This window comes from Candida oxycetoniae (genome assembly GCF_023343755.2).
Source record: "Candida oxycetoniae strain CBS 10844 chromosome Unknown scaffold5, whole genome shotgun sequence".
NCBI lineage: Eukaryota > Fungi > Ascomycota > Pichiomycetes > Serinales > Debaryomycetaceae > Lodderomyces > Lodderomyces oxycetoniae.
Genome location: NW_026055366.1, coordinates 166,699 through 193,448, shown reverse-complemented (window position 1 = coordinate 193,448; position 26,750 = coordinate 166,699). Strand labels below are relative to the sequence as shown.

Genomic DNA, 26,750 nt, shown 5'->3' with positions numbered 1-26,750 from the left:
TTTTTACTTAATTTTTAATTTTGTCGAGGTTTAGTTATTCCATCATACAAGAAGTAGTATACTATTGTTCCATCATCATTGATCATTGCAATAGTTATTCTATCAACTCTGTTTTCTCCATTATTTCTTTGCACATTTTTCCATAATTTTCCATCCTTAATCTCTGTGCCATTTTTATCTTTTGAAGTTGATATGTCTTCTTGTTTGTCCTTTTCTTCTTCTTCTTCTTCTTCGTCATCCCGTTGCGACGTTCCATTCAGCGCGCTGCCATTCCCATTAATGATGTTTTGAATTTCTTTGAACCACAGATTGATCTCCACTACTGATAATTTTGTATTCAATAATCTTTTACAAACGATCCATTCTTGTTTATTTTCATCATCTGAAGAGACTAGCTTTTGAGGTGGTAATCCCTTAAGGATATGATCATTATGTACTTCGACTTCTGTCCATAGGTTATAATGTATAAGATTTAGCTTCACCTGATCAGTTATAGATGTGGTGAATTGTGAAGTCATTTGAAATGAAAGAAGCTGAACATGAACAAGTTGATGGTGATGATATCAACTAAAATGAAAGATGACGTGGCTACCAATCACGTGAGAAAATAATTACAAGATGACTTTATATTATTGCATTTTGAATATCGACTTTTTATTTGAAATACCCGTGTACAATAAACATTCAAAAGAGTAGATGTTGCCTCTTTCTATTCGATTCTGTACTCTTCAAATATAGTGTCTATTTATTGTTAGTGTTGAACGAGTAGAATTTTAAAAGAAGGTATTATCAAATAATCGGCGGAGCCCTTTTTTTTTTTATCTACAACATTTGAATTAGAAGCTAGGGGCTAGAGGCTAGGGGCTAGGGGCTAGGGCTAGGAGCTTGGGGCTAGGGGCTAGGGCTAGGAGCTTGGGGCTAGGGGCTAGGGCTAGGAGCTTGGGGCTAGGGGCTAGGGCTAGGAGCTTGGGGCTAAGAGCTTGGGGCTAAGAGCCAAGGGGAGAATTAGCCAGAAGTTCTTTTTTAATGCTGGGTGTAATTTTTTTTTCTAATTTTACAATATATGCCATATACAACAGGGAAGCCAAACACCACCTCTATAGTATAGCAATTTTTTTTATAGTCCGCCAAAATGAAAAATGGAATTAACAATAGCAAATGCGCTCTGCTAAGAAGGTAACTTAAAACCGCGGGTGCTGTAGTATTAAATTATTTGTATTGTAGTATATTTTATGCAAGTAATTTACCGTTTTAAGAAATATTTATGCAAGATTGACGCTATTCATCTCACTAATTAACTTCTTTTTACTTCTTCTCCCAAACTCTACTAATGAAACAAATTAAATATACTAGTGCAACTAAATCAGAGACTAAAACAATTACTAAAAAGAAAAAAGTCCAATATCAAATGGAAACTCAGGGGGGGTTTAATAATCAGGAGATTAAAATTCATTAAAAGTGTTTGAGACACTGATTTCTTTCTTTTCCTAAATCTCTTTTTCTAAATCTCTTTTCTGTTTCGACATAAGCTGCAGAGTGTTTTGCAACTCAATGTCAAACTTACAATAGTAGCACTGAGTAATACCATCCCACACTAAGACAGCAAAAAATCTTCATCTACATAGCCCAGCTGATAAAGTTTCAGCATTGTTCTTTTTCACTATACAATTGTAATTTTTCTTAGATAACAACTTAGTTTTCAAAGAATGATGCAATTGATGTGAAAAAAAGTCAAAGTCGAAAATGATTACATATGCATGTGGCAGATTTGTTGCCACCTCAAAAGACATAAGCCAGCCAACAGTGATGCCATGTATCGCGTTCTTCTTTATCTTTATCTTTATACACAGTCACAATGCTACTTAGTTAATAATTAGTGATACATAAGTGAAAAGATATAGCATTTCTGTTCCAGCAATACTAATGGACATTCCTTTACTACTCTCAAGAAACAGGAAAAATTTGTGTAGTATTGTGTTATATTTTCCTTCTCTTTTTTCTTAGCTGTACAAGTTTGCAATCTGTTTTTATTTTTTGCACTTAGCTATGAGATGGGTGAGCAAGAAACAATAGGAAAACACAGAGTTGGACCTACTACGTAACTATTTAGTAAAATTCCAATATGTTGTATGTACCGGGTGTGTTTTGTTAAAGATGGGGTAGACACATTTTTTGTTGTTCAAAAAAAAAAAAAAAGAGGCAGAGAAGTAAGTTAAAGATACGCAAGGTTACGAGAAAGTTTAGGCCAGATCAGGGTAATTAGTCAATAGGAAACCTAAAAAAAAGGGGGGGGTGGGGGGCAATCGAAGGGGAGGGCAAGGGACAAAAGTTGTGAGTAGAGAGAAAGGAAGGCTCGGAGAAGGGTGTGATTTGATGTATTGCAAAATTTTCTTTTGAAGTTGCATACTAAACCTCCTACTCTTATTATAAACAAAACTAGGCTTTCAAAAGCAGGGTTTATAAAATCTTTTAATATTAATAAAATTTTTTTTTTATCGTCAAGTGCAGTATTATAGATATGTGGCATCACACATATATATACACACACACACACAAACAAGGGCAAGAAACCCATGGTATCTTAGTGGGCAGGCCTAATAGATGAAAGAATGTTTGCAACAGGTGGTGGTGGTAGTTGGTGGCTATAGAGGAGAGTTGAAATTGCAATTGTAATTCTGCCAGCCAAAAAGCCACATACATTGATATTGTTATTATTTTTCCCTCTTCAAATTAGGAGGATGAAAAGAAAAAATGAATAAATTTTAGCCGTCTGTTTAAACGAAATCCTAAATTTCATTGATGCATGAAAAATGAGATTTTGCAAGTTAAAAGTTCATAGTTTAGCTTGTTTAGTTCAGAAATGGAGTATTAAATAGGGTTAGCAATAGTCAAATATAATAGACAATTTAAAAAGAAAAAAAATTGTCAAGGGAACTACTTTGCAACGGATTCCCCTCGGATAAAATGCGCCTAGTTAAGTTAGTATGCAGTGCATGTAACAATTCACAATTAATAAATAAAAAACTGCAAATGATACTTAAATTCTTTTTATATAGACGATACAAATGAAACCTAAACTTTAAACGCTCACCATCTGTCCAATTAAGTTTGTCCACGGGTTAGTTAGCTTTGTCCACAGTCGATTAGTTTTTGTTACACCCCTCCTACAACGGAACACCAACTACGACTACTGACTACTACTGACTACTAATACGCCACTTGTTGCACACCCTCTCACTAAATATATATATACATATATATATAACCTAATTCTACCTCTTTCTTTAGTAACTATATTGAATGGTTTTTTCTTTATTGAATATTTTTTTTTGTTATTGAAAGTCACTCCATAGGTACATAGGTACATCGCAGGGAGTCATACCACTTAATACAAACGCCAACCTAAACTTATCTATAACCTAAACTTGTCTTACCTAAACTAGTCTTACCTAAACTAGTCTTACCTAAACTTGTCTTACCAAAACTTGTCTAAAATTTTTATTTTTATTCATAACCCACATTTCATAGACATCAGTCTCGATTGTCCATTCTTCTATTGCAGATTGTATTTTCCATTTTGAAAAGAACAATTAAATTGAAAAAAGATATCAAAGCCTAATATTTGAGAGAAACATATATTCACACGTACCATAGCACGACTTTTTTCACTGGTGAGAGACCCGCATACATTGATTCAATATTCCACAATTTTTTAGGGTTTTTTTTTCTTGAGATTTGGAGCTATTGTTATTTGTTCAATTACCCGCCCTTATTACAACCTTTTGACCTTTGTTCTTATACCTCATACCTTTTTTTTTTTTTTTTATTATTATTTTCTTTTTTAGACAAGAAAATACCAAGTCATGTCATCCCTAGCGAGTCCTAAATATTATTCCCTGTTACAGCCAAATAATAAGTCAGGATTATTAGAAGCTTCTGCATTGCTGATATCTTCGTACCCACCCTCATCTTTTAGTACAAATACAGGCACATCCACCACCACCACAACTATACCAGCTTCTTCAAATGGCAAAGGCAAGCGGAATTTACGTTATAAGTTTGAACAGCCGCATTCTATAAACTCCGAACAAAAGACTACTTCTTGTGCTCCACAAAATAGTTCCAATTTTAGTGACAATCACAGTCTTGCAAGTACAAGTTCCAAACACAGCAAAAACTCAGCAGCTGCAACAAAACCTATAGAAGCAGAAAGTGGGATAAAAAACCACGATTTATCATCAGATATCAAAGAATTATCATATCATTTAGTTAAAGTCGACACAAGAATGTCGATGGACCAAAGGTATTTGGAAAGTCCACTTCAGTATGCTGCGAAATTGAATTTGACTCAGAATGAAATCGATATGGTTAGATACACATGGAACCAAATGCTAATGGAGGATAAATCAAACAAGATCAAACAAATACCTGGGGAGTTTTCAACTTCGGCGACTATCGGCGAAACTCCCAATTGCTCATCAATATCGCTTGGTTTGTTTTGTCGACAATTTTATGCAAATATTTTGATTAGAGCGCCCGATTTGGAGAAGATGTTTCCGTCAATTAAACACCAGGCTATTAGTTTTGCTGAGGTGATGACCTTGATCATATCGCAGTTGGAGGATTTATCAGTACTAAATACATATTTTGTCAAGTTGGCGAAAAAGCATTCGAGAGTATTGGGGATAGGTGCAGTACATTTTGAAGTTATGGGTGAAGCATTGATGCAAACATTTCGAGAAAGATTTGGTCCACAATTCACTTTGGAGTTGGAGATATTGTGGATTAAGGTATATTTATTTTTGGCCAATACCTTGATGCAAATGGGTCTAGATCCTAGATTAAGGCCTGAGTTGATTGAGTCCAAACTGCTGTATAATGGATCTAGCAGCTTATCTGAATCAAGTGATGCTAATAGTTTAATGACTAGTGACGCAGAGGTTGGGTCAATATTGACAAACACTACAACAAAAAGTCCGTGTAAAAGTCACACGAGTTTTGCTGCTAATAAAAGGTTGCTCATGTCAACACCAGCTCCTCTACCAAACGAAGCAAACCACCCCCAGCCTATACCTCAAATTGTTGAAGAGAAAAAGACTAAATCAAATAGGTTTGCTAGAATTAAGAGGAAGGGTGGAGATTGTGTTGTTATGTAATATTTGTAGAAATTAGACCTTTTTGTTTTATAGACACTATCGAGCGGAGCGAGATAGTGGAGTAGCACTTGATAGCAACACTGACACTATCGACACTATCGAGCGGAGCGAGATAGTCTCTACTAAGTGTTGCTATCAAGTGCTACTCCACTATCTAGCTCTGCTCGATAGTCTCTACTCAGTGATTGCACCACTCTCGACACTATCTCGCTCCGCTCGATAGTGTCGATAGTGTCGTGGAACGGCATTTTGTAGCATCAATTTTTAGGTTGTAAGGGCGCGCGTCGTAATACTCAGAGAACAACCAGAAAAGAAAAAAAGAAAACAAATACAAACGCGTCGTCACTATGAAACACTATCCGCTGATCATGGTTCAAAGTATCGTAAAGTATCGTAAAGTATCTCAATAAGCAAAAAATGAAGCGGCAAAAAACCATTATATAATGACGAGCTTATCAAGAAGCCTTTCTATAATCAACCAAGGTAAGGCATCTTCTTCCCACATCAATACGAATTTGCCGCTACCTGAAAACTGGTTTTGATTTTTTCCTTTTTAGGATTGGTAATGAAAAAAAAATCGCCATGTATGCAGGATTTTTAATATTATAGTATCGTTTTTTTTTCTTCTCTCTCTCTCTCTCTCTCTTAACTATGCTACTAAGATATACCGAGAGAAAGTTAAATCTACAATTTTAAAGCATATGGTAAAAGATACCTATACCAAAACCCAGTCAATTTTGAGCTGTCTCTCTAAGTTCATTGATATAGATCGATCAAACCATAATCAAGAAAACTGAAATCAGCGTTGTGTCATCCGGTCTTTTACCCGCCCTTCTCCTTTCCCTTTATCTTAGCGCTTCCTTCTGCTCGCATTAAACCATAGTTTACCATTAGTTCTTTCCTAGTTTCAACATCGCCATACTTTTTTCCAAAACACCCAAATTTTTTTTTTTTTTTTTAACATTACATTGCGTTATATAGACCAGGGTATCTTTATCTAAATGTCAAGTAGTTTTGATCTATCATCTAAATATGATGACTTCTTTTCCGAGGATAATTTTTATTCAGCTTCAACAACAAGTCAGACTAGTTCCAATCATATCAAAAATTTACGAGAGTCAATACAAATTTCTCATTCTATAAGCACAAAAAGTCTTCGAGACGGGTTTGATGACGGGCTTGCCAACTTGGTGAAGAATGGCGGAGGCAATGGCGGAAGCAATGGTAATAGAAAGATGGCTACTACAAGTAAGACGTCAATGATCAAGTCCTCGCCTTCCTTGAAAGCATTGGAGAATATTTTAAATGAAAAGAGTAAAAATTGCCAAAAACCAGCTGTAATTCTTGAGGAAGAGGAAGAGGAGGTGAAAGAAAAGGTTGAGGAGGGAGACAAATCTGATTCAACTCAATTTGAACAACTACAAGGTCCGGGATTTTTTACCCCAGCAACTTTCCAAACCACTAATGCAACAAACGACACCATTGCTTCTGTTCAGTCGTATGAAACTGCTAATGAGACGATGATTCAAACACGTCAATCTCACCAAAATACCGATAATAAACATTCTTCTTCTTCTGCTGCTACTAATCATAAACATACAACGTCTACAGTGTCGACAATTAGTGGCAGCGGATATAGCACAGACGACACTCCAGTGTTGGGTCAACCGCCAACTTTCCAAAGCTTTACTCCCCACAGCATTGAATCTCCACAATTAACTGTCGTTGAAACTGGACATACACCAATAATAAGTAACACGACCCCAATTACTCAAGGTGCCGACGTCGACGCTGATACTGACACTGACGCCAGCACTTTTTCCACCACACAAAAGAAGCCGAAGCGAAAGTCAAAGTCAAAGTCAAGGCCAGAATCAAAATCAAAATCAAAATCAAAGTCAAAGTCAAGGCCAAAATCAACTATTCAAATTCAACGAGATACCGATGGTGGCAACGCAGAAGAAAAAAAAATATTACAAAAGTCAAGCCTTAAATCCGAAACTTATTTATTCGCTCCTTCCAATAAGACTTTTACCAATGAAATTACAGATATTGGCTCAGCAAGCAATATCGATGATACTCCAAACGACAGGAGCATTAAGGGACTTGGTATCAAACAGGTCAATTCAAGCTTTGGTGAATCCCCAAATCACTTTAATCCAAAATTTACCTTTATTGAACCACAGCGGGGAACCAAAAAATTGAACGGTTTAGGTAACATTGGCGGCACCTTGCCATTATCTAAACCGAAACTCTTTGCTCAACGTTATAGTACAAATACAAGTTTCAATAAGCAAGACATATCACCGGTACTTTCTAGGGATTCTCCAAGTAAGCAAAAGTTCCAATTAGAGGAGTTTAACCCAGTTATTGATTATTCACTGAAATTCAACACTATTTCGGATATGAACAATCAAACAACAAAAACAAATACAAAAACAAATACCAATACCAATACCAATACCAATACTAATACAAAAACAAATACAAAAACAAATACAAATACCACTACAAATACCAACACAAACACAATGGCAAACACAACGACGTTGACGTCGGTGTCATCATCATCATCATCATCGAAAACAAAACATAAAGCCAATAGAGAAGCTGGTACAAGACCAGGTCTTGCTACAATTCAAGGTTCTCCGCATGCCAGATCAAATTCAAATTTTTCATTGAATTTCACCAAAAAGGCAAACAAGCCCGATGACCCAAAACCATCAACTTTTATCCATAAAAGAAGCTCTACCATGGATGATCTTAACAAAGCGAGCTTACCAAGCGAAAAGAAAAAGTTTAGCTTTAAAACCTTGTTTAAATCTATGTCAAAAAACCATTCGTTGAACACAAGCGAGGGCAACTTTTCCGCATCTCGGCAGCAGGCGAAACAAGTTACTAAATCAAGCTCAACAGTTGAATTTGTTACACAGGTTGAAAACATTGAGCCTTTCGAACTTGCTCCACTTACCAAGACAAAGTCAAATAATTCAATTATGCACGTATTTAAGAAAAAATCACAGAATCAACCTAGTAATAAAGATCAAGTGGCAGAGACGTCATTGTCGACAAGTAAGAAGCCAAAAGAAGAAAAAAAGTTGCAGAAAACAACGGTATCCGCCACCACTTCTACACTAGCTCCAGCACCACCCACCCTTCCGTCACAAAATAATACGCTACTTGCAAGACCAGGATCAATAAATTTTATTAGAGAAGTAAGTGATAGTAACGTGGCATTGCTGTTGAGAAAAAGTCAAAATTTGAGCAATGACTCAAATCTGGAGGAATCTGGCGACTTTGAAGAAGAAGAAAGAAACGATCATGATGATGATGATGATGATGATGATGATGATGCTGACAACGACCGCATGTCCTTTAATAAAGAAGAGGAAGAGAATTTTGATCTTTATGATTCAAAAAATCTACTTGAGAATCCCCCTACAAGGAGATCTTCTAATACTGAATTTAGAGAAGAAACCCTGTTGATACCTCCTTTAATAAGCTCCTCACAGTTTGGATCTCCATTCAAGGTTGATTATCAGAGTTCTCCTTCATCTGTTACATTAAAAAATCAGAAACAGTTGGCTAAGCAACAGGAGAGTTTAAACATTTTGTCAGCAAAACTTGCAGCTCATCAATTTTCGCCTTCACCATCTCCAGTTCCTAACAGATATCCAAGCTTGAAAGAAGACAAGAGTCAACTACTATTGGGAGAGACTTTATTTCCTAGATCTCTTAGTCCACATGAAGTTGAAAGTATTGTATCATTAGAAAGATCAAGGTCTTTAAGGTCAGTGAGGTCAAACAAACGAAATTCGTTTGCCAATTATGACGGCAGCGATGATAATATTGTTCATTATAGTGGACCAACAGCCGCAGCCGCAGCCGCAGCAGCAGGTGGCACTGGTAATAGTGGAATAGCACGAAAAGGATCAATATTGAAAAATTCTACAAGCGTAAGAAGTCATTTAGATATCGAAACTGAACCTAGTATGATAGATGCTAATGTATCACAGCTGAGTGAATTCCCACAATATGTCGACTCTACTGATGGCAACTTCAATGATTCAATCGATTATACCGATTTCATGGAGTTTAGTGAATTTCTTGATGTTGATAATTTAAAATTGAGTTATTCACCAACTCAGGGGGTATCACCTGATCCCGCTAGTCCTGCAAGTTCAAGAAGAGCGGCTGCTGTATCTTTGGAACAAAACGTGAACAAGAAGTTGTTTGATGATGATGAAAGTGAGACTATGGCTACCACTACTCCTTCAATTTTGATTGAAGAAACCCCACAGCCATCACTTCATTTACAAATGGCTCCTTTCCCCAATAGTTCCAAGAGTCACGATTCTCCGGTTCCAATTATTATGGAATCGAGAGCTCTTTCACCTTCACCACTTTCAACGAAACAAACAGAAACGCCCCAAACCAGTGTTGAAGTTAGTGAAGATGGCGAACAACATGTTACTGCGAACCATAAAGCTTCATTTTTGCCTGATACAACCGTCGCTGAAGATGATGACGATGACTCGCTTGAGTTTAGAGATACAAGTGGTATTTTTAATGAGAAAAATGGAATTGATGCTACAAAAACATCGCCGATATTGAACACTGTTCTCAGGACAAACGCTGCTAAGATAAGAAACAGTAACCGGCCCATATCGATGTCCTTTAAAGGATTGAGTCCTTCAACGTTTGCAGCTAAGATGACTCAGCATAATATGAGAAGTACCGACTCACATCAGTCATTTAACATTTCTTTTAATGACGATTCATCATCTGTGGGAGCCGGTTTCGGTACAAACCCAGACGACGACGACGACGACGACGACGACGATGACGACGATGAAAACAATGACAACGACGACTACGACGACGACGATGACGACGACGACGATTATGAGGAGATGGATGAGGATAACTATGAAGATGAAGAGGCTTTGTTAAGAGAATATGAGAAGGAGAACATCGTTCCTGATAAAAAACTTTTTCGGGAATCCATTAAACAGTCACAACAGGAACCACAACAGCAACATCAACAGCAACAGAAATCACAACAGCAACAGCAACAGGAACAGCAAGACCAGAGTGTATGGACACCGCCATCCAAGCTTACTCCGAAATTCGGTAAGGAGAACAATAGCAATATAAATAAGAACAATGTATCATTACCAGTACAACCACATCCTCCTTTTGGACAAAAATATCTGCATAATAAAATCCCATCGATATCAGATCAATCATCAACAAGTTCCTCGCCAAGGTCATTTACTTCAATGTTGGGTAAATGGAAAAAGAATAGTAGTTTTAGTCCACAGTTTCCAAGACCTGCTCCTCCGCCACCGCCACCACCAGTACCTCCAAAGCAGTCCGGTGTTCGATTTAGTTCGAGGATTATATTGTATGATACTTATAACGGAGAAGAATATGATCGTCATCCCGACACTGCTACATGTAACCAATTGACTCCGTTATTGGCGCAGCAGATAAAGGAAGAGATGAATTTGATTAAACTGGAAATGGAAGTGCATTTTGACAGTAGATGTTATACACAATTTTTTTAATACATATTAATACATATATAAGGTATAGGGTTTGATACATAGACGCACACACTCACCTCCCCCCTCTCCCCCTCTCCCCCTCTCACCATCCTGTCCTTTTTCACCTCCCTCCCTTTTTTTCTCTCTCTCTTCTCTCTCTATCCTCTCGACTAGACTCGTTACACTCGTCTAGTCTCTATCTCTCTCTCGTTTAGTCTCTATACACCACTATCTCGCTTCGCTCGATAGTGTCGCCTCGCTCGATAGTGTCGCTTTTTCAGCCAAGTTCTTTGCGTGAGTCTCTTTGGCACTCGAAAAAATCTTGTCCAATATATGGTTATCTTTAGGATCAATCTTTGCAATAACTTTATCTGGTGTTTCCATAATTACCACAACGTATCCATTCGGCGTAATATCTACACACGTAGTTTTCGCCCACTCGGCATTATCATACTCTTGTAAGGTAATTACAGGTGGCTCGTTATTAATATATTCTGGATATGCCATAGTCTCTTTATACTTAAAGTGAATAAAAAAAAACTGTTGATTGCAAAAGAAAAAAATATAGTAGAAAAAAATAAAGGGAAGAGAAGAGAGAAGAGAAGAGATGGAAGTAGGAGTAGAGGAGATTATTATACTTTTATTAATATGGAGTCCAAAGTGGTTGTCCCCGGTCAGTATATAGTACCTGCTTATAGATTAGAGGATAATATACAGGTCAAGTATGTTTCCGGAAGAGGTACAATAGTAAATCAAATACAAGATCGTGAATCTTCAAAGTTCATACCGATTATATGTGCCACGATAGTTGGCAGGACTTATATCAAGCAATTACCCAAGAGAGAAGTAGCTACAGATAACGCGGAAGTGGATAGTGCACAAAAGCAACAAGATGTAGTAGAAGAAAAAGAAAAAGAAGAAGAAGAAGAAGAAGGAGGAGGAGGAGAGAACAACGATACACCGACATTTATTGTCTATGTTGTCCCCAAAGATCAACCAGTCCCCAATGAGCCACAACAGTTTGAACCAGACCAAGGATCCAATTGTATTTCTATCAACCTTCCCAAGGAGAACGATATTGTGCTAGTAAGAATAACAAGAATATCTCAAAAACAAGCATGGTGTGAACTCATTGCAGTTGAAAATAAATATAAACAGGTCAATATACTAAGTGATTCAGGAATTGGATCCAATGGCGCCACAGCACATGCTTCGATTCCACCAGGCGGAGGATCTCAACATATGTTTAATCCACAAACTATAGCCACTTCAGCACAGGTACAAGCTCAGATTTATGACTTGGGTGAGAATTTCAAAGGTATAATCCGAAGTCAAGATATAAGATCAACTGAACGAGATCGAGTAGTTGTTGGAGAATATTTCAAACCTGGTGACATGGTAAGGGCAATGATTATCAGTTTAGGTGATGGACTGAACTATTATTTGACAACAGCGAGAAATGACTTGGGTGTCGTTTTTGCAAAACTGGAGGGAGGCGCTGGATCATTGATGTACCCCATCGATTGGCAGCATATGCTTGATCCTGATACTGGGTTGGTTGAAAAACGAAAGAATGCAAACCCTTTTGTATAGAGACAGAGAGAAAGGAATAATTGTATATTTTCTTTGATGAAACGTAAAGGATTCTATTATCTTCTAAGCAGAGAGGGGATGAGGTGGGAGGAACGAGAAAGGAGATGCTCTCTGATGCTCTCTCCCTCTCTTTTTTTTTTTATTTTTTTTATTTATTTTTCTTTATTTGGGTTTCAAATTGTACCTACTTGGTGTATTAATTCTTTACCATCACCTCTCAAATCAACTTCACTTAACCCTACACATGCGCCAAATTCTTCAAATCTATTAAAGTATTTCTGTTTCTTATTTTGACTGATTTCAATCATCTTTGGCCAGTATTTTTCGTGCTCATATACGAAATTCACGTCACCTTGGAAATCCTTATCCAATTGTACTTTTGGAACATAATTGATAAAAGGTTGATCAAATACTAGCTTTTCTCTAGTCAAGGGATCGATGAATGGATGGATGATTTTCAAAAAAGTCCATCCTAACCAAGGTATATTTGTCAACAATGCCTTACCTAATCTTTCTGGGTAATGTGTTTGTAAAATATGTAGTACTTGTCTGCCTATACCTACTGGTGGTATTTTGCCGCCTTGTGTTCCAACAGGATGTGCTTTGAAATCAATGAGCAATGCTAATGAGTCTTGTCCCAGAGGCATATAATCTATAACTCTTTCCAACATATAGACCAAATGCTCAACTTGTCTTTGACTTGTCTTTGTGTTTTGTCTTCCTGGTTTTAAGTAGAGACAGGGTCTAGATTCGTTTTCGTAGCCCAAAATTACCTCCTTACCGGTTTCATTCTCTTGGCTAACCAAATCGCCATTGACTCTATTATCCTTGTCAAACGTTTCGCTTATTCCAAATTCCCTCCTCCATGCTAGTGTAAGTTCTATTCTGTCTATTGCCTCTTCAACATGCCATTTTGTTGCTCGCAAATATCTCAAAAAACATTCTTTTGTTAGCCATGATTTCTCGGCAACGGTCAATTCGCTAGATCGGTGTTTGTGCTTGTGGTCCTCTTCACTATTAGCAATAGTCAATTGGGGATTCTGAAAGTGTTTTAAAACTTTGAGATATTTTGCTTTTTGGTCGTTGGATAATTTGGGTTCTGGTGGTACATGAGATCCTGATGAAGGTGCTTCAAAAGGTATATACCTAGGCGGCTCCAATTTACCATTTTCTGATGAAATTCCAACTTTCTCGTTGCTCATTAATGATGCATCGGATGAGCCACCGCCACCGTTATTATTCTCGTGAATTACCTCATTTAAAGACCTTGCTTCATTTGAGGAATTTGACGGTGATAAGGAAACAGAGGTTACCTTGTTTTTCAATTTGCTCAACATTCTCTAAAATGTAGAGTGTGTATGTGTGTTTTTGTTTTTTTTGTGTGTGGAACAAGTTAGGAGGATGTATGGGTTTGCCCAACTAACTCACCTCTCACTATTAACGCCTATAGTTAATATAAAACAGTAAAACTCCTCCTAATGTTATAGCTATCATTTAAAATTTTTTTTCTTCCTTCTTCTTATAAAGGGCATCTAATGAGATCGGGTATATGTTGAACAAGGGAAGATGGAGTTAGGCTCTCTACGGATTCGCGCTTTCCAATTCCACCCCCCCGAAAAAAGAATAAAGAAAATAAACTCCGATTTTAGGTGAGAAAAAAGAGAATAATAAACTGTATCGGCCAAATCTATGTTATCTAGCAAAGCGCGATAGTGGAGCAACACTGAATGACACTTGGCACTATCGAGCAAAGAGAGATTGTGGAGCAACACTGACCAGCTTGTTATAACACACTATTGTGGCCTAAATCAACGGTAAAGTATAGGTAGTTGTGGTGATGATGAGGGAGTAAAATTGTGTGCCTTTTTAGCGGGAATTTAAAATAACGGTTTTTTTTTTATTCTAAATGCCGCGTTTCATTTTAAACTTTGAAAGAAGAAAAAAAAATCTCGCTTACCAAGAAAAATATGGGTTTTAGATTATTTGCGCTGATACTAGCAATATCGAGCAAAGAGAGATTGTGGAGCAACACTAAAGGACACTTGGCACTATCGAGCGAAGCGAGATAGTGAAGCAACACTGGCTATTGACACTATCGAGTGACACTAGTTAAAAGTATCGAGCGACACTGACTATTGACACTATCGAGCGACACCAGTTAAAAGTATCGTGTGACACTATTTTGCTTCTCTAGATAGTGGAGCAATACTAATTATCGACACTATCGAGTGACACTAGTTAAGAGTATCGAGCGACACTATTTCGCTTCGCTCTATAGTTGGTCCTCTCTTTACCAGCAATCTTGAGAAAATTGGTGAGCATATTAAAAGAACCACAGGCGCGCGCAAAATTGCCATAAGGATATAACAGTACGGGGTCCTTTTGTGGAACAATTCGAGAGTAGTAAAAATTAAATCCGTTGGTGTAAGGATGCAATCAAACCTGCGCGGCTAGTCTGAAGCAACAACACCAGAGAGCGACAGTCTTTGAAGCAACAGCTTTGAAGCAACAGCCTCTGAAGCAACAGTTTTTGAAGCAACAGTCTCTGAAGCAACAATGCTCCTCTATCTCGCTCTGCTCGATAGTTTCGCTTTTATTTTAATGGATGCAAAATGCTAGTCGTGTGTATTGTTAAGGCGAGCTAATCATAATACCACAAATCTCTATATAAATACACAATTCCTTCTCAATTCCAAACAATACATTCCACAGCAAATCTAGCAACAGCTTGTGAAGCAACAGTGCTCCACTATCTTGCTCTGCTCGTTAGTGGTGATCTAGGAAAAAAAACATACAACCAAACCCTTGTATATAACCTCATAGCTAAATCTCACTACATTGGTTTATAGCAGATGACTCCACTATCGAGCAAAGCAAGATAGTGGCGTAACAGGCTAGTTGGTGTTGTAACAAGCTGCAAAGTGTTACTCCTCTGTCTTGTTTCGCTCGATAGTGTTGGTGGCAGCTAGTCGGTGGCAGCTAGTCGGTGGCAGCTAGTCGGTGGCAGCTAGTCAGTGTGCTCCACTATCTCGCTTTGCTCGGTAGTGGACGCGTCCAACATTCCATTGACTAACCGGTCATATTTCCAACTTTGAGAAATATCCAAAGGCAAATCATCCTTTGTAATACTAGACTTGTCAACATCAAGCTGGTCCAACTCTTTCAAAAATTTACAAACTGGTATAGTATACCATCTCTCTCCATTCCATGTGAACCATCCCAAATGTCCACCAACAGTGGTCGTCACCATTGTCACGTATGGGTTTAATTCCGACTCAGAATAAGGTAATGATCTTGAACCTGTAACTGGATCATCCACGGAACTTATAATCAACGTAGGAACTCGAACTTTTAACAATCTTTGAACAGGAGAAGCCAAACGGTAATATTCGTCAGCAGAATTAAGACCAAATAATCGACTTGTAAAGAAGTTATCAAAATCTTTCAAAAACTTGACATTATACTTTGAAGGATCATCCCGGTACTGTTTAACAAATTCATTTTCAGTAAGGATTCCATGCTTGTTCAATAATTTTAGTAAATTAGCGCACATTGTTGGAGAATATACATTGTGGCCTATAATGCTTGCCCTCAAGTGATGTGCACCATCCGGGAAATCCCATGGCGTTCCAAACATGCAAGCTCCCTTGATCTGTGGCGATACTGCACTAGCTTCTTGTCCGAGATAGTTAGCCAATATGGCACCTCCAAGGGAAAAACCCATCATGTATATTCTTTTCTTGGGCCATTTTTTAGTGACAAACTCATTCATTAAATATCTCACATCATTTGTCCATAATCCATTATATAGTTGAGGACTGGTAATGGTGTGATGAGCACATCCACGAGAGTTCAACACAACAGCATCAAAGTCGTATGGATCTTCAATTATTTTCTCCAATACTGCTCTAATGTAAGCTTCAAAAGACCCACCTGATAATCCGTGTAAAACAATTAGTAATGGTTTGTCATCTGTGTTTTCAATCAACTCTTCTTCAGGATTTTTGAACTCGGTTCTTGGCGGTAATTCTTCTTGCTGTGAACTTGGTCTAAACCTTAGATGATCCGGATCTGGGGTAACCGGTGTTTTCATAGCATAATCAAGAGCTACAGTACTCTCTCCTTTCCATTGATCATACTTTAATTTTGTTCCATTGGGCAAAGTATACGTTTTGTCCTCAATAGTTATAATCTGTCGTTTGTAGTAGACCAAATTGCGCGATTCAAATTTGTTCAAAGCAGTATATGCAGTTTGAGTATGTCCAGAAGAAAGTAATGGGTTGACGTAGAATGTGTAGTCTTTTTCAAATTCCTTGATTTTGCTTTTGATGAGTTCGGGAATAGTAGTGGATTCTGTAGTAGTAGTAGTAGTAGTAGTGTTGGTAGTAGTAGCAGTGGTAGCAGTTGTTGCTGTTGCGGCATCGCCTTCTTTAACAAGCCTTTTATTGAACCTTATAGGGGTTTTAGGAAAATAATTTTCAACCTTGGACTTGAAAAACCCTGAACCAATCATTGTGAGTCTCTATATACTTACTCGTATCAACGGTATTAAGAAAATGAAATCTCTAATTGCGGGGGGAAGCCAGAAGAATAAGTTATAGGTTTGGGTTTTCAGACTTTTTTTTGGTTGCTATTTACTACCAACACCCTCTGAAGCGACAGAATCAGAAGCAACACCACTGAAAAGTCTCTCCTTCTGAAGCAACTACAGAGCTGACCACAGAGTCTCTAACAACAGCGCCAGCTGTTGTCGGAGAGCTTGCCCCTGAGTTCAATGTAACAGTCTTTTTCATTGGACTTTCACTCTCGCTTTCAGGCAAAACGCTCTACCTTCAAGGAAACCTTTGTTGAAGATGCTTGTAAATATCTGAAACTTCTTTAGCATTTACACAGTTTTCTATAATGTATCTACTTTAAGATAATGCTGTCGAGTTGGAACTAAACTTTACTGGACTTAGAGACAGTGTTATTACTGGACACAGAGACAGTGTTATTACTGGACACAGAGACAGTGTTATTACTGGACACAGAGACAGTGTTATTACTGGACACAGAGACAGTGTTATTACTGGACACAGAGACAGTGTTATTACTGGACACAGAGACAGTGTTATTACTGGATACAGAGACAGTGTTATTACTGGACACAGAGACAGTGTTATTACTGGACACAAAGACAGTGTTATTACTGGACACAGAGACATTGTTATTACTGGACATAGACCCTAGGGTGTAAATACCAGTTTATCCACTCTCTGCTATTTCCTCTCTACTTTATTTATCTTCTCTCTGTGTTCTTACTCTTTCCACTATCTCGTTCTCCTCAATAGTGTTGTAACAAGCTACAAGATATTGCTCCACTATCTCGCTCCGCTCGATAGTGTTTCTCGATAGTATTTCTCGATAGTGTCACTCTATAGTGTCGCTCGATAGTGTGTTATGCGACACTTTTAATCCTAGGCATTGCCTTATCCGATAAGATATGAGCCGAAAAAAGGACTATTACATAAACATTAACTAATCCACAAATATATATCTTATCAAATGCTTACAATATAAAATAGCCCTATCGTCTATATAAGATTTATGTAATTACTTATGTAATGGGCGTTAAAGCAATGCTTGCCACTTTGCCCAATTTTGGTTAGTGTTCGCTTTTTTTTTCCTGTTTGCCCCCACTTTGTTTCTTTCCCATCTCCATAACTAAAAATCGACATCAGGATAACTTGTTTGAGAGTATACACTTTTTTCATAGTCACCCAACCCCAACCTCCCTGCCACTCCCCAAATTAGCAAAGAAAAGAATTTATCATTGATAGATATTCTACTATTATTATATACATATATACATTCTTCTTTTTTTTTTTTTTTTTTGGCTATTGTTTGAGTTTTCTTCTTTAATAATGCAATTGTTCCCAGTATCGAGCAGTTCATTCGTTACTGCTTTTTTGGCTTTAGCTGCGGTTGTTGTCGTGGAGGCTAAACCCCACAGTATTAAACTCAACAGATTATCAAATGAAGAGACCTTGGATGCTGCCACTTTCCAGGACTATACAAATGTATTAGCTAACAAGTATTTGAATTTATTTAATAAAGCCCACGGTAATCCAGTTGGTGTTGGTATTCAACAAGTTTTAAGTGGTAAAGATTGCCCCGAAAAAGCTCCATTTGTAACTCCTCAAAAGGGTAAGTTTGATGCTCCCTTGACAAATTACATGAATGCCCAGTATTTCACTGAAATACAAATTGGTACTCCTGGTCAATCTTTCAAAGTTATCTTGGATACTGGATCTTCCAATTTGTGGGTTCCTTCTCAAGATTGTACCTCGTTGGCTTGTTTCTTACACTCCAAGTACGATCATGATGCTTCTTCCACTTATAAAGCCAATGGTTCTGAGTTTTCAATTCAGTATGGGTCAGGTTCAATGGAAGGTTATATTTCTCAAGATGTACTTAGTATTGGAGACTTGGTTATTCCAAAGCAGGATTTCGCTGAAGCTACCTCCGAACCCGGTTTGGCATTTGCATTTGGCAAATTCGATGGTATCTTGGGCTTAGCTTACGATACCATTTCAGTAAATCGTATTGTACCACCGGTTTATAATGCTATAAACCAGGGTTTGTTAGATGCGCCTCAAGTTAGTTTCTATCTTGGTGACACTAACAAGGATGAAAATGACGGAGGATTGGCTACATTTGGTGGTTATGACGAATCATTGTTTCAAGGCAAGATTACTTGGTTACCAGTTAGAAGAAAAGCTTACTGGGAGGTTTCGTTTGAAGGATTAGGATTAGGCGATGAATATGCAGAGTTGACTAAAACTGGCGCAGCAATCGATACTGGTACTTCATTGATCACTTTGCCATCAACTTTGGCTGAAATAATTAATGCCAAGATTGGTGCAACTAAATCTTGGTCTGGCCAATATCAAATTGACTGCAACAAGAGAGATTCATTGCCTGATTTAACAATGACTTTTTCAGGTTACAACTTTACTTTAACTGCTTATGATTACATTTTGGAAGTTGGTGGATCATGTATTTCAGTTTTCACACCAATGGATTTCCCTAAACCAATTGGTGATTTAGCTATTGTTGGTGATGCGTTCTTGAGAAGATACTACTCAATTTATGACTTGAAGAAAAACGCTGTTGGATTAGCACCATCAAAAGTCTAAGTTTTGTCCCCAAAAAATATATATATTTGTTTTATTCCAAAAAGAGAAAGAGAAAGAGAAAAAAAAAGTTAGATTCAAAATTTAATACACCGTAATAGTTAGTAGTACAGTCAGGGGGTGGAAGAATGAAAAGTACCTGGTTTTTTTTTTGATTATATGCTTAGATTAGTAGTATTGAAGTTACTGTAGTGTTGAAGTTGTAGTAGAGTTGGAAAAGTTGAAAAAAAAAAAAAGAATTTTGAATTTTGTGGTGAAAGAAAGCTTTGTAGTAAAAGAAAGTTGGTAGCAATAGCTATAGTATGAGGCAGGCAAGGGGAGAGAACACCAATAGGCATATTCTATCAAACTCTAATCAAACAAAGAGATATACGATACTGCCAATAATTACATAATACTCTCAGTCAAATAAGAGTGTGCTGGTTGAAGAAAGAACAAATTGAATGTGGGTTACAAAAACAATTGTTTCTTTTTTTTCTTCTCTTTCCATTTCTCTTTTTCGCAGCCAGCCATTTTTCTTTATAGATATACGTGAGGTTAGTGGTCCATCATCGACGACACTAAATCAAGTGATGCTGAGGCAAACACGCTAAATTAGACCAGGAAATTCGGATTGTATAGAAGTTAGTAGATATACATATATATATATAATTTTACTGAAGTTGTTTTCATCGTCTAATCTCATTAATATATTTGCAGTTTCAAGTTGATTAGAGAGGAGTGACCTAATACAGCATTATCATTTGTATATATATATATATAAGTCATGTCGATTCGTCAACTACCTTTACTCCCGCAAAGGAATAGTTTGAACATTAGTCAAGAAAGAAAATCTGGTTCCAACTATCCGCTCTCTTCACAGCTTTTCAAACATAAAAATCAACCTTTATTTTCTAGTGATTTGGGAATACAAGGACCACCAATGTCACAAGCTTCTTTGAATAGGCTTGAGGTTGAAACCACTTCAACAACTTCTCTTCCCATATCCTACCCTTATCTTCATTTAGAGGGAGAAACATCAACTGATACGTTTGGTGTGAGACAGGACAATTGTTCGAAAATATCTACACAACACCAACACCATCCTAACATGAAAACCTCGCTGAAAAATCAACAACCACAACAACAACGTCTCGATAGTACCCCCTTAAGCCCAATTGAAGATGTATTTAATCAAGTTCCCAAACGATTTTCTCACTTTGTTGTAGATCAGCAAAATCCACATGTGTCACAAAGGCTTGATAATTTGTCTATTATGTCGCCTAGTTTTGAAAGTCTCGAGGATGAGGATGAGAATGAGAATGATGCTAATGAGAACACTACTCAACTTACGAAAGCGCGCGGCTCTAATTTAACATCAAAAAAGTATTCCAGGGCATCCATGCATGATAACCAAGAGAAGAAAAGTGGTCAAAGCATACCTCCAGCTAATTCAAGCTCAAGGGATATTTCAGACTCTATGGGTTCACAAGCCACAATCTTTTCAACAAGACTAGGACCAGAATCAGAACAATTGTTATTGAATAACAAAGCCAAATCTATAAACGATAGCTTTCGTAAAACCAAAAGCTTATTTAATAAGAATAGGACAAAGAGAACAAGTACTGTGAGAGTATATCGAGATATTACTTCATCATTGGCTTCTTCGGTGATAAATTCATCAAGGCAGTCAAGTAAAAGTTTGACTAGAAAGAATGCTATTAAATCGAAGCAAGGAAGTTGGTTCTATCGCATGAAACTAAGAATCAAAAAGCTTCTTACTAAACTCAAATTCTACAGCTTTAAAGCATCTTCACCAAGGAGGAAAAAAAGCGTACAAAGCTTACAAAGAGCAAGAGATATTCAGAACAAGGAGTTGGCGAGACAATTGAGGAGATCGACTACAACTACACTTGTTAGAAAAGAACGAGCAAACCCACAAAATAGGGATTTAATAAAATTGAGATCAAATAAATTGCTACAAGATTCAATTCATCGAAAGTCTGGTGATGTTTTAGAAATTTCCAATCCTTCAACAAACCCGCGTTTGGGAAAACAGCCAGTATATCATGTTCGGATGAATAGCAACGTGAAGAAAGCAACAGGAGCAGGTCTCTTGGGGGTAGGAAACATTACGTCTGGCGTAGCTGAATCTGCTTTACTCACATCCGAAGAAATTGGTGATGAGAATGTTGGAAAGTACCATCATTTATCTAATTACATCAATCAACAAGAGAACAATTATTTACGTAATTTGAAAATTAAGCGCAATACTGGAGCTAATGCAAACACTGACAATATGAGGACATCTACAGAGAGTTATGCGGCAAATTATCAAGATGAAGAGTTACCATCTCCAAAAATTGATAGTACAAGTGAGAGTAATACTCAACCCTCAGTAGCTGTTGCTTCTTCAGGTGTATCTTCATCTGTCCAAAATGTACCTGCACCTCCACCTCATATAGATACTTCATACATCAGGTCTGTTTCATCACCGCGACAAAGACAACGACAACTAGTTCTGCAGCTGCCACTGCTGAAACAAGAGAATGTTAGTCCTTATGCAAGATATACATTTGAGCAATTATGGCAAAGTTATCTAAAACAAGTATTGAGCAGAAGAATACTTTTAAGGCATGAAATCAATCAGTTTCAGAATTTCATGGCAACAAAGGAAACTAGCAATATGATTAATCAAATTTTTGAACAGGTTTATAAAGATCAAGACAGCCCACCTTCTAAACAAACTGGAGAAGAATACATTGAAGATCAAGCTATCACAGGAAGTACGGTAAGTTGTGACGACAGAGACCATTTGCAAAAAGAAAGCGATCATAATACTGCCTCATCTATTTATTCCGCGCATACTGTGTCAACATCGTCCACGGATGATCATGGAGATATCTTTGTTGATCCTCAAGATGAGGAATTCGAAACCAAGGTATTGAACAGAAGATCAATGTTAGGAGCAATGTTGGAGTATCAGTCATCTAATGGATCTGACAATGACTCTGATGATGACTCACAAGGTGATGAAAATGAGTGGGAGAAGCAGTCAGAAGCGAAATCTTCAATTTCAACCGATTATTCCACACCTCTCCATTACCCGAAATTATCTACTTTACGCTATTCTTCAAGTATTGTCAGTTCTAGAAATGGGCTGGAAATAATGCAAAGAAAATATGGAACTATTCTACGTAAGCCATCAAAGGCAATTGCAAAAAAAGAACAAGAACAAGAACAAGAACAAGAACAAAAACAAAAACAAAAACAAAAACTGTTCAAGATGGGTGAAGAAATTAGCAGTACCACTCCGCTGCCTCAACTGCTGGTAATAAGAAGAAGTATAGGGTTGAGACACAGCTTGAGTCAACTAAGATAGGAAAGAGAAAAAAAAAAAAATTAAACCATACAATAGCCATGGAATAAAACCACTCATGTTTAAACGCATTAACTTGTCTATATATACAACAAAATGTTCTTCTTTTCTTTTACTATCTTTCCTTCCCGGATTTATCTAAGATATACCCTCATAACTATTTACAAAATTTTTATACGATAAAAAAACAAAAAAAACAATAAAGAATATACTTTTCTCTACTATCGATAAAACCGGAAGGTTTAAGTTACCAATAGTATTAAAAAGGCTTAGTTCTTTGGTTCGTCGGAACCAGATGACGATGATGATGAAGATGATGATGAGTCTCCTTCTTTGTACAAGTCCTTAAACAAGTTGATAGCTTCATTTTGTAATTCTTCAGTCTTTTGTTTCAATTCCTCGGCAGCAACTTCTTCACCAGCTTGTGCTTTTAATACTACTTCTCTCAACTTGGTGATTGTTTCTTTAATGTGTTCAACTGCTTCGCTTGATAATTTTTCCTTGTGTTCCTCCAAAGAGCTTTCAGTTTCGTTACATAATTGGTCAGCTCTATTTGCAGTTTCAATAGCTTCTCTTCTTGCTTTATCTGATGCAGCAAACTTCTCAGCATCGTTAACCATTTTTTCAATTTCAGCATCGGATAATCCAGATGAACCGGCAACTGTGATTGAAGCATCCTTATTTGAGGCCTTGTCAAGAGCAGACACTTTAATGATACCATCGGTATCAATGTCAAAAGTGACTTCAATCTTGGGGACACCTTTTGGTGCTGGTGGAATACCAGATAATGTAAAGTTACCAATTAATTTGTTGTCTCTAGTTAATTCTCTTTCACCTTGGAATACTCTAATTTCAACCGAGGTTTGACCAGCAGATGCAGTTGAAAAGATTTGTGACTTTTTAGCTGGAATAGTTGTGTTTCTAGAAATTAATCTAGCAAAGACACCACCCATGGTTTCAATACCCAAGGATAACGGGGTAACATCCAACAAAACAACATCTTTAACTTCACCAGCCAAAATACCACCTTGAATAGCAGCACCCATAGCAACAGCCTCATCTGGGTTAACACTCTTGGATGGTTCTTTACCGAAAATGGATTTAACAGTTTCAACAACTTTTGGCATTCTTGACATACCACCAACCAAGATGACTTCCGAGATATCAGATGCGGATAAGCCGGCATCTTTCAATGCCTTTTTACATGGTTCAATAGTCTTTTTGATCAAAGGTTCAACCAATTGTTCAAATTGAGCTCTTGAAATCTTGGTGTTGATGTGTTTTGGACCTGAAGCATCAGCAGTAATAAATGGCAAGTTGATATCGGTTGAAACAGTTGAGGACAACTCAATCTTTGCCTTCTCAGCAGCTTCTCTAATACGTTGAATAGCCATTCTGTCTTTGGACAAATCAATACCCGATTCCTTCTTGAAATCATCAACAATGTATTTGACCAAAGCAATATCGAAATCTTCACCACCCAAGTGGGTATCACCGTTAGTCGATTTAACTTCAAAAACACCAGCACCAATATCCAAAATCGAAATATCAAAAGTACCTCCACCCAAATCGAAAACGGCAACAACTTCACCGTCTTTCCTCTCTAAACCATAAGCCAAAGCAGCGGCTGTTGGCTCGTTAACAACTCTCAAAACATTCAAACCAACAATTTTACCGGCATCTTTTGTAGCTTGTCTTTGAGCATCATTAAAGTAAGCAGGGACTGTAACAACGGCACTATTGATTTTCTTACCTAAAGCTGCCTCAGCGGTTTCCTTCATTTTGTTCAACACAAATCCACCAATTTGTTGTGGAGAATACTGTTTACCTCTTGCTTCTAACCAAGCATCTCCATTACCATGTTTGACAATCTTGTATGGAACGTGGTTAATGTCTCTTTGCACTTCTTTATCTTCGTACCTTCTACCAATTAAACGTTTAGTGGCAAACAAGGTATTTTCTGGATTAACGACAGCTTGACGTTTAGCTGGGATACCAACTAATCTCTCTCCGTCTTTAGTGAAGGCAACAATAGAAGGTGTAGTTCTTCCACCCTCCGAGTTTTCCAAAATCTTTGGCGTCTTGCCTTCCATCACGGCGACAGCAGAATTGGTAGTACCCAAATCAATACCAATAACTGGTCCCGTTGGTGCTGCACCAGCATTGGAGCTGGTAGATTGAGCACGAACAGCAGCAGCAGCAGCAAACTTTCCAAAAGCAGATACAGATGCAGATACAGCTGCAGATTGACGAGAAACACTCTTCAAGGTACTTCTAGCAGCAATCATTATGGTATACGATGATAATGATACAAGTATTTCAGCAAGTCTTGAAAGATTGCAAGTAATTTGTTAACAAACAGACTTTGGTTGTAAAAATAAAAAAAAAAGTATGTAAGAAAGAAAAGGGCAAAAGTATGAGAGAAAAATTTTATACTGCGAAAGAAAATGAAAAGAAGAAGAAGAAGAAGAAGCAAAAAGAAAAAAAGAAAAGAGAAAAATTGAAGGGCCGGGGTTGAAGATGGAAATGGTGGACAATTAGCAGTAGGCCTGAGTGAAGAGTGCAGAGTGCTTAGTATTGGGAAGCATGGATCGACATATAGTAAGTAGGCGAAAAGCTGCATATCTACATATTTTGAAAAGTGCAGCTAAAAGCGAATAGGAGAAAATCAAAGAAGCTAATGGAAGAAATTTGATGAAATGTGTAATGTGTAATGTGTAGAGTGTAGAGTGTAGAGTGTAGAGTGTAGAGTTTAGAGTGTAGAGTTTTGAGTGTAGAGTTTAGAGTGTAGAGTTTAGAGTGTAGAGTGTTAAGAGTGTGTTTTTCTATGGAACCCTATGGAAGAAAGAAAAAAAAAACTGTGGTTGATATAGTGCTACCAAATGTTTAAGATCATTGAGAATTTTTTTTCTCGCTTACTCTGGATATTACTAGGGTATGAATTACAAAGGGGTCTAAATTTATGGAGGAAATTATTTTTCTGGATCCAAGTCCACTATTGAGGAGAGCGAGATAGTGGAGCAACACTGACTACACTATCAACATTAGATTACTGCTCTCAGATTTATGACAACTGTAGATTACTGCTCTCAGATTTATGACAACTGTAGATTACTGCTCTCGGATTTATGACAACTGTAGATTACTGCTCTCAGATTTATGACAACTGTAGATTACTGCTCTCGGATTTATGACAACTGTAGATTACTGCTCTCAGATTTATGACAACTGTAGATTACTGCTCTCGGATTTATGACAACTGTAGATTACTGCTCTCAGATTTATGACAACTGTAGATTACTGCTCTCGGATTTATGACAACTGTAGATTACTGCTCTCAGATTTATGACAACTGTAGATTACTGCTCTCGGATTTATGACAACTGTAGATTACTGCTCTCGGATCTATAACAACTATAAATTACTACTATCTTGGATCTTTAAGCCGTAGATTACTATTGGGGAAAAATTATTCTACAACACAAATACTGTTTACAAGACCATTTTTTTTTCCTCATTGAAAAAGTTGATGTGAAAACAATTCTCTTGATACCTATATGGTATACTTTGTTCTCACCTTGTCACCTCATTATGGCAACGGCAGTAGCTATACTTTGTTCTCACCTTGTCACCTCATTATGGCAACGGCAGTAGCACTGGCAAAAACAGTGGCCTGTCTTGCCCATATCTCGTCGACTTCTACTCTCCAAAGTAGTAACTAATTGACTTACCACTCTAAATATCCAAAAGTGCGATCAAGCAAGATATACAAAATAATACATTAAATATATTAATACAATAAAAATAACTTCAATATAAATCTACAAACTTCTATACTATTCATGCTGTTACTAAATTGATGACTACACTGATAAAGCAGGAGCTAAAAACAGTTTCTTCAAATCATATCCTCGCTTGG

The 26,750-nt window shown here is 37.3% G+C and overlaps 10 protein-coding genes across 10 annotated transcripts; 5 read left to right on the top strand and 5 right to left on the bottom strand. All coding sequences in view use genetic code 12, as the record gives it.

Annotated features, from left to right (window-relative positions):
• Positions 1-14: 14 nt before the first annotated feature.
• SEN15 (Sen15p) lies at positions 15-518 on the bottom strand (the record flags this gene model as incomplete). Its single annotated transcript, XM_049326769.1, has 1 exon — positions 15-518. One exon carries the CDS (start codon positions 516-518, stop codon positions 15-17), a length of 504 nt encoding a protein of 167 aa, XP_049182084.1.
• Positions 519-3,863: 3,345 nt separating this feature from the next.
• KGF56_000819 (uncharacterized protein) lies at positions 3,864-5,156 on the top strand (the record flags this gene model as incomplete). The annotated part of the gene is made up of 1 exon (XM_049326767.1): positions 3,864-5,156. One exon carries the CDS (start codon positions 3,864-3,866, stop codon positions 5,154-5,156), a length of 1,293 nt encoding a protein of 430 aa, XP_049182083.1.
• Positions 5,157-6,157: 1,001 nt separating this feature from the next.
• Positions 6,158-10,726, top strand: BNI4 (Bni4p; the record flags this gene model as incomplete). The annotated part of the gene is made up of 1 exon (XM_049326766.1): positions 6,158-10,726. One exon carries the CDS (start codon positions 6,158-6,160, stop codon positions 10,724-10,726), a length of 4,569 nt encoding a protein of 1,522 aa, XP_049182082.1.
• Positions 10,727-10,933: 207 nt separating this feature from the next.
• Positions 10,934-11,212, bottom strand: KGF56_000817 (uncharacterized protein; the record flags this gene model as incomplete). Its single annotated transcript, XM_049326765.1, has 1 exon — positions 10,934-11,212. One exon carries the CDS (start codon positions 11,210-11,212, stop codon positions 10,934-10,936), a length of 279 nt encoding a protein of 92 aa, XP_049182081.1.
• A 141-nt stretch (positions 11,213-11,353) lies between these two features.
• Positions 11,354-12,298, top strand: KGF56_000816 (exosome non-catalytic core subunit; the record flags this gene model as incomplete). The annotated part of the gene is made up of 1 exon (XM_049326764.1): positions 11,354-12,298. The coding sequence occupies one exon, from the start codon at positions 11,354-11,356 to the stop codon at positions 12,296-12,298; it is 945 nt and encodes a 314-aa protein (XP_049182080.1).
• A 173-nt stretch (positions 12,299-12,471) lies between these two features.
• On the bottom strand, positions 12,472-13,635 carry PDR16 (phosphatidylinositol transporter; the record flags this gene model as incomplete). The annotated part of the gene is made up of 1 exon (XM_049326763.1): positions 12,472-13,635. One exon carries the CDS (start codon positions 13,633-13,635, stop codon positions 12,472-12,474), a length of 1,164 nt encoding a protein of 387 aa, XP_049182079.1.
• A 1,670-nt stretch (positions 13,636-15,305) lies between these two features.
• KGF56_000814 (putative carboxylic ester hydrolase) lies at positions 15,306-16,811 on the bottom strand (the record flags this gene model as incomplete). The annotated part of the gene is made up of 1 exon (XM_049326762.1): positions 15,306-16,811. The coding sequence occupies one exon, from the start codon at positions 16,809-16,811 to the stop codon at positions 15,306-15,308; it is 1,506 nt and encodes a 501-aa protein (XP_049182078.1).
• A 1,390-nt stretch (positions 16,812-18,201) lies between these two features.
• APR1 (proteinase A) lies at positions 18,202-19,476 on the top strand (the record flags this gene model as incomplete). The annotated part of the gene is made up of 1 exon (XM_049326761.1): positions 18,202-19,476. The coding sequence occupies one exon, from the start codon at positions 18,202-18,204 to the stop codon at positions 19,474-19,476; it is 1,275 nt and encodes a 424-aa protein (XP_049182077.1).
• Positions 19,477-20,239: 763 nt separating this feature from the next.
• KGF56_000812 (uncharacterized protein) lies at positions 20,240-22,834 on the top strand (the record flags this gene model as incomplete). The annotated part of the gene is made up of 1 exon (XM_049326760.1): positions 20,240-22,834. One exon carries the CDS (start codon positions 20,240-20,242, stop codon positions 22,832-22,834), a length of 2,595 nt encoding a protein of 864 aa, XP_049182076.1.
• A 266-nt stretch (positions 22,835-23,100) lies between these two features.
• Positions 23,101-25,119, bottom strand: SSC1 (Hsp70 family ATPase; the record flags this gene model as incomplete). The annotated part of the gene is made up of 1 exon (XM_049326759.1): positions 23,101-25,119. One exon carries the CDS (start codon positions 25,117-25,119, stop codon positions 23,101-23,103), a length of 2,019 nt encoding a protein of 672 aa, XP_049182075.1.
• Between the last annotated feature and the right edge of the window lie 1,631 nt (positions 25,120-26,750).